At 41.8% G+C, this 12,207-nt stretch overlaps 1 protein-coding gene across 3 annotated transcripts in view; it reads left to right on the forward strand.

Moving 5' to 3' along the window:
- DTWD2 (DTW domain containing 2) overlaps nucleotides 1-12,207 on the forward strand; it is a 190,579-nt gene that overhangs the window by 47,279 nt on the left and 131,093 nt on the right. Inside the window, exon 2 of one of the 3 annotated variants that reach the window (XM_059724917.1) lies at nucleotides 6,469-6,567. The exons of the other annotated variants lie outside the window; for them this stretch is intronic. Within the exon in view, the coding sequence (XP_059580900.1) occupies nucleotides 6,497-6,567 (71 nt within the window). The 5' untranslated portion in view covers nucleotides 6,469-6,496. The remainder of the gene's footprint in view (nucleotides 1-6,468; nucleotides 6,568-12,207) is intronic. 3 annotated transcript variants of the gene reach the window in all.

Raw genomic sequence — 12,207 nt, forward strand, 5'->3', positions numbered from 1 at the left:
TGTACTAGTTGTGGATGAAATGGAGGTATTTGTTGTCCAGCATTCATAATACTATTTTTTAATGAGTATGTATAGCATATCTGCATTAAGAAGCTTCAGAAATACACTTTTAATGCAGAACCCTAAATAGCCCGCACACTTCAGATTTGCTTATATTGAAATAGAGTTGCATTTTAATACACAATTTGAATGTTCCACTGTGCAGTAAAAATCAATATTGTATGGTCCTGAGCATATATTTGTATAAGGTTAGGTGACTTGTGTCCTTTAGAACTATTAGCCTCTGGGAAGAAGCTGGTTGAATCAGATTGTGTAACTTCTTTTCCCCCTTTAACTGTGCATCTAATTAAAAACAAATTGTGGTACACAAAAGCAAGCGACAAACATTTTTATTCACCCAACAAGTATATTCTGCATTTTTTTGCACCTTGACTGAAAAATTGGAATATTAAAGCTGAAAGGTGAAATATAAATATGCCAAATGAACTCACCTGCAGTTTTTGAAGAGGACAGTAGAGGGTAGTGTAACATTGAGTTATAGAATAATTTTCCCATATAATATTGTTGACATCTAATGTCCTGTAGCATGTTAGTTAAAACAGGTATTGCAGTATTGTAGAGCTGTCTTGTTTGACCCATTTTAAATAATGTTTTGACTGTTAAGCCATATTCATATTTTGAATAAAACTCCAGTATTTTATCACTTTTAAAAGTTAATTGTATTTCCTTTTATTGCCCATGTATTTTTCAATGAAAACACAAAGAGGTTTAAGTCACAGAATAGACTTCTAAAAATTGCTGCGTGAATCTGTAAATCTGTTCATTATTATCATGTGATAGAGATATTAATCTTTTGTGGCTCTATTTTTTTAAAAGCTTTGTTGAAAGTGCTGATGGAGAATGCAGCAAGTCAGCATTTCTTTCATTATGTTGGTTGTCTGGCCTTATGTTAGATATCTACATTTTGTCAGAGGTAGGCTTCTGAGAATAACTGATAGATTTCCCATTATACAACAGCACTGAGTTATTAACTGAATAGACTTTAATCAGTTGGAAAATGTCCATATTAGTTGTGATAAAATACACCAGTGATTCTCCACTAGAGTGCTGGGTTGCTGTGAGATCCTTTTAAGGGTGTTGCACAATATTAGCACTGTTAGATGAGCAGATACCTACATATAACTCACATAAAAACCCAGAGATTTCAGATAGGAATCTGTATTGTCAAAAATGTTTTGCCCTGCTGTGGCCTTCCCGAGTTTTATGCACCAGAAGAATTGCTTTATTATTTTTCTGCATTTAAAAAAAAAGTGAAAACTAGGATCAGGCATTTTCTGAGGGATGCCATGAGTCTTAAGCAGAGTGAGGACTGTCTTGAGTCCAGAAAGGTTGAGAAGCACTATAATATACATTAGAATAAGTAAAGATCTACTGTAAAGAAAAACTCATTTCCTCCCAGTAAAGTTTACCAAAAATGTAATCCCCTCTCTTCTAAACATAATTCATATGGACTGTGTGGTACAAAAATTTAAAGATTGAACTTGTAGTTTAAATTGCAGAATGGATGTGCTCCACTATTAAGTCACAGAACTAGGGTTTGGAAATCTTAGCTCTGCCATTAACTCTTTGGCAAGAAAGGCAATTAGGTCCTTATGTTGTTTTAATTTAAATCAACAACAGAACTCCTTGATTTCTTTACAGATCAGTGCAGGCTGGGCCTTTACATTTTTGACTCATCTTCCTCTTCTCTTTGTTTTGTGTGGGGAGAGGGGCCATTTAATTTGAGAGAAGTGTAGCCCTTGATTATGGGTGTTGAAGGGTCTATTTAAGAACTTGGTATTTTAACGTTTTGCTTCTGCTAGTAAAGTGAGTAGTCTATTTGCATGTCAGTTATAGTAAATTACTGTCTTTGGTTATGAGGGCAAACTTGGGAAATATTTGAAGGCTGTCACACAGTTTAATTTCTACAGAATTGGGGTTTGACTTGCTACATGGTGGTAATAAATTTTAAAATTACTTCTGATCATCAGTTTTCACGACTTTTTTTGTTTTGCATGCTTCTGGAAACAGTTGTACTTACGGACATAGACATACACTTAGTATTTGATTATATTTTAAAATAAACTCTCCTAGACACTCATATTTAAGCTTGAAATGTGGACGTGAAAATAAAAATTGTTACCTTTGTACAGATTACTGCAAGATTTTACTGGACCACCACAAATTGTTTGAAACTTTCTATATCCAGCAAAAATTGTAAAGAGCTCCCTGATTCCTTTCATGTCTCTTTTAAAGGAATTTGCCACCAGAGTCCTTTTGATTAAGGACCAGCACTTTATTTTAAAATTTACTTGCTAGATGTATAGTCCAGCTTGTGCGATTTCAGAGACCACATACAGACATTCAGTTTTTAGTGGGAGAATTGCTGTTTTCGTGGTAGAAACCCAAAATGTACAGATCTTGAAACTTTTTCTCCTGGTGCAGAAATGGCCCCTCCAGGAGAAAAATAACTTGGAAACAACCAAGGTTAAATCACTCCTGGTAGAGAGGCAGGGACATTTTGCCTTGGAGGCAAGGCTCCTGAGCTTTGCTGCTGCAGCAGTGCAGCTTGCCTTGTCCCATCTTGCTCTGGGTCAGCTGGACAGCATGGGCAGCAAAGGAGCGCTGAAAGGGCTAGGAGCCTGGTGTGTAGAGGCTTTCCGCAAGCTGGGCTCCCAGCCTCTCTGGCATTTAAATCACTGCTCCTGCTGCCTAGCTGAGTGGTGGCAGGAGGAAAAGGGCAGCAGGCACAACTGCGTTTGCAAGTTTGCCTCTGGCAGCACTCTCAAGCATCAGGAACTGAGCACAGGAAGTGCTGATCTCTGCCTACTTCTCCTTGCCCGCCTCCACTGCTCAGCAGTACCAGGGGCAGCAACTGAAAAGCCAAAGTGCGTGGGAGCTGGACTTGTAAGCCTGGCTCTCACCTGCACTGCCTTCCTCTGCTGCTCAGGTGGGTGATTGGCACAGCAATTTAAAAGCCAGAAGAGCTGAGAGACTGGCTTGTGGAAAGTGTTTGTATGCTCGGCTCCCAAGCCCTCTGGCTTCCCCTTGCCATCTGTGCTGCCCAGTGGGCCCAGAGCAGAGCAAAATGAAACAGGCTGCACAAGACTAGGGGGCCTTGCTGTCACAGCAAAATATTCCTGCCTCACTCTAGGTCAGCCTAGGCATGGCAGCACAGGGTGAGGCAGGCTGTCATGCCCCTGTGGCAAGATTCCCAGAGCCTTGCTACGACCGCTCAGTGCTTCCACCCCTCTCCTTGCACTTCTTGAAGTCAGCTGATTGATGGGATTGGGGGGGAGGGCATTCTCCTGTGCTAGATCCCTCTCTGGGCAGTCTGTGGCAGCTGCAGCTTGTCAGCAGCTGCCACTAGAAGGCTGTCCCCTTCCCAGGTATCCCAGGTTTCCCTTCCAGGGAAAGGGTAGGCTATCAAGTAATGGGCCCCCTAAGGGTAGAGGTGGCCCAGGGAGCGACCCTCTATTGCTCCTTGGCTAGAGAGCTTGCCTGCATAGCTTTCCTGCCATGGGGCTATAGGAACATTTATACAGTCCAAGTCCTAGGCTATTTTTCTGCTGCAAGAAATTTTTTTCTTGTAGAAATGAATGTCTGTATGCACCCAGAGTCTGATTAGCTACAAGGAGACTGTCAGTTGAGCATCAAATTGGAGGAGAAACATAGTGATATGGTTCCCAAATGCTTTCTATTTATAACCCTAATATGATTCTTTAGAGTTCCACTGATATATCGGTGTCATATTGGATCGGCACTGATAAAAGAAAAATTTAACATGACTGGCTATCAGCTTTTTTTGGCCGGTGTAGCCAGTAATATACTGGTAAATATATTATGCCTTCTGGTTGGGATCCTGGGATGACACATGCATGCATGCAGCCACAGCAAGCATGCATGTGGCCAGGAATGCAGCCAGGCAGTGTGGAGAGCAGCACCCTACAGGTAAGTCTGTGGAGGGGAAGGGACACTGGGGACGGAAGGGGCATGGGGGGTGCAGATTGAGGCCCCCATAGTGTGGGAGGGAGTGGATAAGGGGCAGGGGCTGGGGGCGCTGCCTATCCAGGGTTGTGAATGGTACGCCAGGGCCAGGGTGGAGAGTGGGATGGAACTGTGGGCAACTCGTCCAAGGGATCGGTGTCTTGGCACTTAAAAGTGGCGGTGAGGGCATTTGAACTAAAGCTCATCAAATGAACTTTAGTTCCAGCACTGCCACCACCATTTTTAAGCACATGGACACTCCCCTGGGGGTGCATACAGCAGTGGGGGGCCACCCCCCCTTTCCACCCTCTGTACACCCTGGACGAGCCACCCATGGCTGCATCCCACTCCCTATGCTGGCCCTGGGTCCTATTCCCCAGCCCCTGCCCCATTTCCTCCCTCACTGCGGGGCCCTCAGTCTGCCCACCCCCTCGCCTCACTCATCTCTTCTCCAAAAGCGTCCACACACTTAAAAATGGTGGTTGCAGAACTTGAACTAGAGCTCATTTGACGAGCTTTAGTTCACGCACTCTTGGCGCCATTTTTAAGTGGCAGAACACTGATCCCCTGGACAAGCCACCCATGGCTCCATCATGCTCTCAGCCCCGGCCCTGCGGTCCCATTCAGTGCCCTGGCTGGGCAGTGCCCCCTGCCCCACTCCCTCCCTCACCGTGGGGGCCTCAGTCTGCACCCCCCACGCCTCTTCTCCACAGACTTAGCTAAAGGGAGCTGTTCTCCATTCTGCCCAGGTGTGCTCCTGTAAGTCTATTATCGGATCGGTATCAGCCAATATGCCTAGTGAATCAGCTATCGGTATTGGCCAAGAAAATATTTATTGATGCACCCTTTCTTTTCTTTCTTCATCATTGTGATCAACAGTAAAAATGTTTTGATTGTAGTTTTGAGATTGAACAGTTATAGCTAAGACGAAGTGCAATTTACGTTCCAGTGCTGTTTTGACCCAGGTAAATTTTGCTTTGTTTACACTTGGTTCACATTTTGGGTTTGTTCCCCCTCCATACACAATAATCACAAGGACTGTAGCTTGTTTATTTTTAAATGAATGTTTAGATTCTGGAGTACCAAACAGTGCCATGAATGAAAGAACTGAGTTACCAACAAGCATGAGCCAGGTCAGTACAAAATTGCTATAATTCATTCTCTACATCAGGGGCGGGCAATTATTTTGGGTGAGGGTTGCTTACTGAATCTTGGCAAGCCATCAAAGGCCACATGACAGGCAGCCAGGGACAGATAAATGTCAATTTTCTAAATTTTTTAGGGGCCCTGCGGGCTGGATAGAATGGCTTGGTGGGCCGCATCTGACCTCCGGGCCACATTTTGCCCGTCCCTGCTCTACATTTTTTTGTTTGTTTGTTTTAGTTTGGTGGTTAGTTACAAATTTAGGAGTCTGTATCTTAGTAGTCTCTGAGCATGTTTGGAAGAATGTATTTTACATTGTTTCACATATTTGGGGCCTCTTTCCTCCCTCCTTGATTTTGTAAACAGACCTGTGTTTTAACTGTGAAATGGTAAGTATTCTAGAAGTTCTCAAATACACCTTTGGACTAACTTCTTTTGAAGCCATAAAAGAAAATTCCTGAGCACTTGTGCCATATTTCGCTATAGTTGGGTTTTGTTGCTTTAAAGATTTTCATAGATTTCATAGACATTAGAGGCTGGATGGGACCTCATGAGATCAAGTCCATCCCACACGCCATAGGCAGGAAGTCAGCTGGGATCAAGTGATCCCAGCAAGAAAAAATATCTAGATGTTTTTTGAAAGAGTCCAGACTAGGTGCTTATACCATCTCTGGGGGAGTCTGTTCCAGACCCTGGACACTTGCACCGTAAATAACTTTTTTCTTATGTCTAGTCTAAATTGGTCTTCCTGGAGTTTATGGTCGTTAGACCTTGTTATCTCCCGGGGAGCTCTGGTGAACAGCTGGTCTCCCAGGTCCTGATATGCACTCCTCTTATATAATTGTAGGCTGCTACCAAGTTGAGGGTTCTTCCTACCGAGGTGCAGCACCTTACACTTCTCAACATCTGGTTTTGATCAGCTCACATTGAGAGCATGTCCAAGTTGGCCTGTATCCCCAGCCTGTCCTGCGGTGTGACTACCCTTCCCCCATAATTTGGTGTCATCTGCAAACTTTGCCAGTTTGCATCCGACTCCTGATTCCAGATCATTGATGAAGATGTTAAAAGAGTACTGGCCCAAGTACCAAGCCCTGAGGGACTCCACTGGTCACCCTACCCCACATTGATTTGTTCCTGTCAACTAGTACTCTTTGGACCTGAACCCATAGCCACTTACCTAGCCATAAGATGATTAAAGCCACAGTTCCCCAGCTTAGCCATGAGGACATCATGGGGAAGTAGGTCAAAGTCTTTCTTGAAGTCCAGATATATGACATCCATGTCATCTCCCTTGTCTAGGGCTCATGTCACCTGGTCATAGAAGGAGATGAGGTTGGTCAGGCAAGACCTGCCAGTCACAAAGCCATGCTGGCCGTCCGTCAGAAGCTTGCCTTCCAGGTTAGTCCGGTGTTTTAAACGAATGTTGGTGGATCCCTTGACAATTTTCTCCAGGATTTTGCCAGGGATGGACATCAGACTGATTGGTCTATAGTTCCCTGGGTCTTCCCTCCTCCCTTTCTTGAAGATAGGGACTACGCTGGCTCTTTTCCAGTCTTCTGGGACCTCACCCGAGCGCCACAAATTTTCAAATATCATTGCCAAGGCAGGTGCAATGATGTCTGCCAGCTCCTCCAAGATTCTTGGGCGCGTTCCATCTGGGCCTGCGGACTTGTGAATGTCCAGTTTCTCAAGGTGTTCCCTCATCTGATCCACATCAATTTTGGGCCCACCACCTACTCCCAGGCTGGTTTGTGTCCTTTCTGACAGTGTGATCCCCTCAGGAGGGTGAAAAACCAATGTGAAAAAGTCATTTAGGAGATTGGCCTTTTCTTGGGCATGAGGAACATCCCTTCTATATCAGGTATCTTTTGACTGACATATCTGGGGAAAACTCGCTGCTTGCTTAAAACAAGAAGTTTGCTAAGAAAGAAAATCAGTCTTTTTTTTTAATTAGTCTATCTTAATTTTTTACCCACCTGTAGAAAGTTTAATAATGTATAGTTTTTTTTTTAATATTAATCTATTTTGTCTCCAGAACATGTTGAGAGATGAAGACGTTTCAGATGCATTAGATTAAAAAGAATTTGTCTGTCGTAATGTCCTGTCATTCACAAATAATTATATAGGTATTCAGTATGCAGTCAGTGTACCCACTGAAAGTCATTATGAAAGTAATGCATGTTAGTTGCTGGAGATAGGAACTTTTAGAAGTACCTGTTATTTGTGGCTATATGCAGACAATACTCTCTTAATAATAAAAAAAAAAAAGCTCTGCTCCTTAGTATGAAATAACAATACTGCCTGAAAGTCTCTTGCATAACTACAAAGAATTTGGAAGCACTGCGTTAATTTACAAATTACAGCCCTGTTTGTAGTGACATAAACTAAGTTAAATCTCGGATTTCAGAGTTAAATCTCTGATTTCAGATTGTAAATGAGAAGTGTCTGTCTGGAGCAAGATATAAATATGCTGGGACTAGGTGCATTATGCTTATTTTCTCATTTAATTTAACACTAGGGGGTGCTACTATGATGGCACGTTGATCAAGAAGCTGTGACAAAGGATACAGCTGCACCTAGGTGTTCTGTATAGATATAGATTGCATATAACAAAAAATGGAGATACTGCATCCATTAATGGACAGGCATGTGTTGGGAAGTAAGTAGCTGTTGTGTTGATGTTCCCGGTATTATGCACCATGGATGAGAGCATTATTACTTGCCTCTTGTTGTATAATTTATCAGCTTCTGAACTGTTTCAGTTCATGCCCTCAGAAAAAATAATTTTCAGCTGTTCGTTATTAATTTCACTTCATCTGTTTTAGCAAGAAAAAGATAATGGAAAGTTGTCACAGCACACGGGGCAGGCATAGACCTCATCTTAACAGAGTGGTGTAGAGGCATTCACTATTTAGATTCGGGAGCAATTCACAACAGGGACTACTAAACTCACTACATCTATTGGGTGAAAGCAGTCAGAAAGGGAAAACTGCAAGTTCTGTCATGTTAGTCTTTAAGGCCCTGTCAGCACAGTAGGCTTGATTCAGTCTTTTTGCTGCAATTCCATTTAAATAAGTAGTTCACAGACTAAAAGGAGGGTCAAGCAAGAGAAAAACAAGTTGCTGTATGTACAACCATGTTTTTTTTGTAATTGAGTTGTACTGTCTGCACCTAATCTGGTTGCCCACAAGCTCAGGTGAGTTTTCACACACAGGCTATTTTCACAGTATAACTGTGTGAGATCTGTATTTCTTTGAAAGCTATTGTGTGTCAGTGCATTCTGGAAAAATATAATCTAATACCTGTTCAGTACGCCTTTTAAGAAGGAGATGCATGGAGTGATACCAGAAATATGTTGGGGATGGGAGTGGGAGGGAGAATTGGATTTGGGAGTGCCCTGCTGAATGAGATTTAAGGAAGGAGGACTGATCAGCTGTACGAAAAGACTCATGCCTGCCTAGTAAAATGTTATGACCGAGTTTCAGATCACGGTGCCATTCTGGGACATTACTAAATGTGAGAGGTGGTTAGCTGCCACAGTTTTTATCTGCTAACAAACTTGAGTGTAAACCAAAACCTTTGTTTAAAATATAAGCAACCATTTGAGAAAATGAAGTCTTTTGGCTCTTGGGGGTTGAAGATAAACTCCCTTTATATAAGTCAACATGCAGTTTCCCTTTTAAAGCAGTGTTGCCAAAAACTCTCCAGACAAAAAGTAGCCTAAAAAATGTTGACGTCTATACTCCCTTGTTCAGCTCTATGAAGTGTTAACTTGGAAACAGAGGGCTTGATTCTGCTCTTAAATAAATAAATAAATAAATATCCATGTCTACATTACAGTGTAAATCTAAGCACTGTATCTGGGCGTATACAAATAGTTGAAGTGCTCATGTAATCTTTGCCACTGATTCTGTTATTGACAAATTTTGGGCTTTATTCTTAAATCATAAAACTTTCTTAGTTTATTATCCCTGCTGGACTCTTAAAATCTTTCATGAGATATTTGTGATAAAAATTATCCAACCAGTTTATGTTGCTTGTGCCAACTTTTAGGCTTTAGAAGCATAGATGAGGAATTATAGCACCGGCAATGTAAAACTTCAGTTTTAATGTCTTAATCTTAATGGCTTGATCTTAATGGCTGAGTTTAAATACCATTACCACCACACCTTATTCAGCAAATTTAAGGCTCTAACTGTCTAGCATCAAGCTTGTCAGTAAGCCAGCTATCTTGCCAGAATGTAGACCCAAGATGCATGAAAATGTCAGCAGTCTCAGGCTCATTAGTTCTTGGCTTTACAGCCAAGGTGTGTGCATGTATGTTTCCCCTCAAGCCTTCTTTGTAATAAGTCTAGTCCTACGAAAATGAAACCCTATTGTTTTGCTCACTCTTATTAGCTAAAATTAGCTGCGCTTTTCCTAACATACATTGTAAATTGTTAATTATCTGAACAATTAAATGTCTGTTTTCCCATTGATTTGTATTAACACCTGGATTTCTATTAACACCCCTTACTGTTAAAAGAACTACCCACATGATCCTCTTCCATTCAGGAGATTAATACATTCCAGAACATCTGTCCTTTATACTGAGCATCTTTTTCTCCTACTGCCTTTTCTATCTATTGTTAATCTAGGTAGTGGAAGAGATGCTATAAAATGCATTCAGATCAGACTTGTAAAATTGTCATGAACATCTTGGGCAAAAAACCTTGGTTTGCATGCCCTTTATTGTGATGTTTATGTATGATATTACTCGCCTGTCAAAAACGTGTTTGCCCTGGAGGATTTCTGCAAGAATTTTTGCAGGATTGAAAGTATTTATATACTTGGGTCACAAGCATAAAGGCAGGGTCTCAATGCCTGAATTAAATTAAGCTACTCTAGTTAGTTTTCTCTCCAAAAATTTGAGTGATCTATTTTTGGAAGTAGATCTAAACCACCTCTGTTGTTTTCCCCTCCCCCCTCTCCCCATCCTGGCCAGTTTCTCTTTCTATCTAAATGTCAATGTTCAGACTAAACCTCTAAATTGCTTTAAAAATATTTTTCTATATGATTGGCAGTCTCCTTTAGAGATACTACCAGCTCCTAGATTATATCCGCTCCACTCCAAAAACATTGTTTTTATTAAATAAAAATATTTTAAATACCAAAAACCAGGCAATTACCTGTTTCCCATTATTTCTTCAAGATCAAATTTAAGAAGAAAAAAATACTGAAACAGATTAAACAATTGTATTGAATAGCACATTTCCTTGTTAAAAGAGGGAAGATATAATTTTTCATTATTAAACAAGAAATAGATATATTCACTGTCTATCAGGGCAAGCTTTCTTATCTAGATGTTTTCTATTTTTCCAGGAGCAAACTAACTTGTTTAATTTTCCAAAAGACAAAAATGTTATTCCCACACAGAACTTGACATTTATTAGTGACAATAAAATTGTTACTTCCAAGCCCTCATCAACACAGGTATACATTTTCCTAGTTGGGGCTAAAATCTGGAAAGAATGGAATCTTTTTTTTTTCTGTAGGTAATGCCTTTCAAATGGTTTGCTGCAGTTATTCTAATTGAGAATAGTTGAGTTATGACTAAAAATCATTTCAATATGATGACTGGTACCATATGTGACAGAAATTGGTGGTATAAGTGGACAGGCTTCAACACTGGAAAATCCAATATAAAAATAGGCAATAATTAAACAGCCTCTTTTGTGTTTTGAGATTATGGGTATTTTAGGCCAGATTTTTCTGAAGAGCTCTGCATGCTGAGTGTTCACATGTTTTTAAAGGTATTGGGTTATGCTTTAAACTAGGTTTGTCGGGGGTTGAAGACCAAAAAGCCTTGAGATAAGTGGGTAAGCGGGTGACCTGGAGGAAGCAGAAGCAGGAAGGGGCAACAGGGGTGGCCTTCTCATTCTTCTTGACAAAGTAGGGCAATTGGCTAGTTGCCTCAGGTGTTTGTACACAAATGCATGGAGCCTGGGAAACAAGCAGGAAGTATTGGAAGTCCTCGCACAGTCAAAGGTCTGTGACATGATTGGAATAACAGAGACTTGGTGGGAGCTCGCATGACTGGAGCACTGTCATTGATGGGTACAAACTGTTCAAGAGGGACAGGCAGGGCAGAAGAGGAGGAGGAGTTGTGTTTTATGTAAAAGCTGTACGATTGCTCAGAGCTCCAGTATAAAACTGGAGATAGGCCTGTTGAAAGTCTCTGGGTTGGGGTCAGAGGGGAGAGCAACAAGGGTGACATCATGGTGGATATCTGCTAAGTATAGTCCACCAGACCACAAAGTTGAGGTGGATGAGGGTTTCGTCAGACAGCTAGCACAAGTTTCCAGATCACAGGCCCTGATTCACATGGGGGACTTCAATCGCCCTGATATCTGCTGGGAGGGCAGTACAGCAGGGCACAAGCAATCCAGGAAGTTTTTGGAGAGTGTTAGGGACAACTTCCTGGTGGAAGTGTTGGATTGGCCAACTAGGGACCGTGCTTCTCTGATCTGCTGCTCACAAACAGGGAAGAATTGGTGGGGGATGTAGAAGTGGGTGGCAACATGGGTAGCAGCGATTCTGCCATGATTGAGTTCAGGATCCTGAGGAAAGGAAGGAAGGAGAGCAGCAGAGTAAGGACGCTAGTCTTCAGAAAAGCAGACTTAGACTTAATCAGGGAAATGATGAGAAGAATTCCCTGGGAGGCCAGTCTGAGGGGGAGAGGAGTCCAGGAGAGCTGGTTGTACTTTAAAGGAACCTTACTGAGGGCTCAGGAATTAACCATCCCAATGAGCAGGAAGACTAGCAAGTATGGCAGAAGACCAGCTTGGTTTAGCAGGGAAATTGTCAATGAGCTAAAACACAAAAAGGAAGGTTGCCAGAAGTAGAAACTTGGACAGATGACTAGGGCAGTGTATAAGAGTATTGCTCATGCATGCAGGGATGAAGTCAGGAAGGCCAAAGCTCAGTTAAGAGTTGCAGCTAGCAAGGGACATGAAGGGTAACAAGAAGGGTTTTTACAAGTATGTCAGTAACAAAAGG

Source organism: Alligator mississippiensis, chromosome 3 (genome assembly GCF_030867095.1).
Source record: "Alligator mississippiensis isolate rAllMis1 chromosome 3, rAllMis1, whole genome shotgun sequence".
Classification (NCBI taxonomy): Eukaryota; Metazoa; Chordata; order Crocodylia; family Alligatoridae; genus Alligator; species Alligator mississippiensis.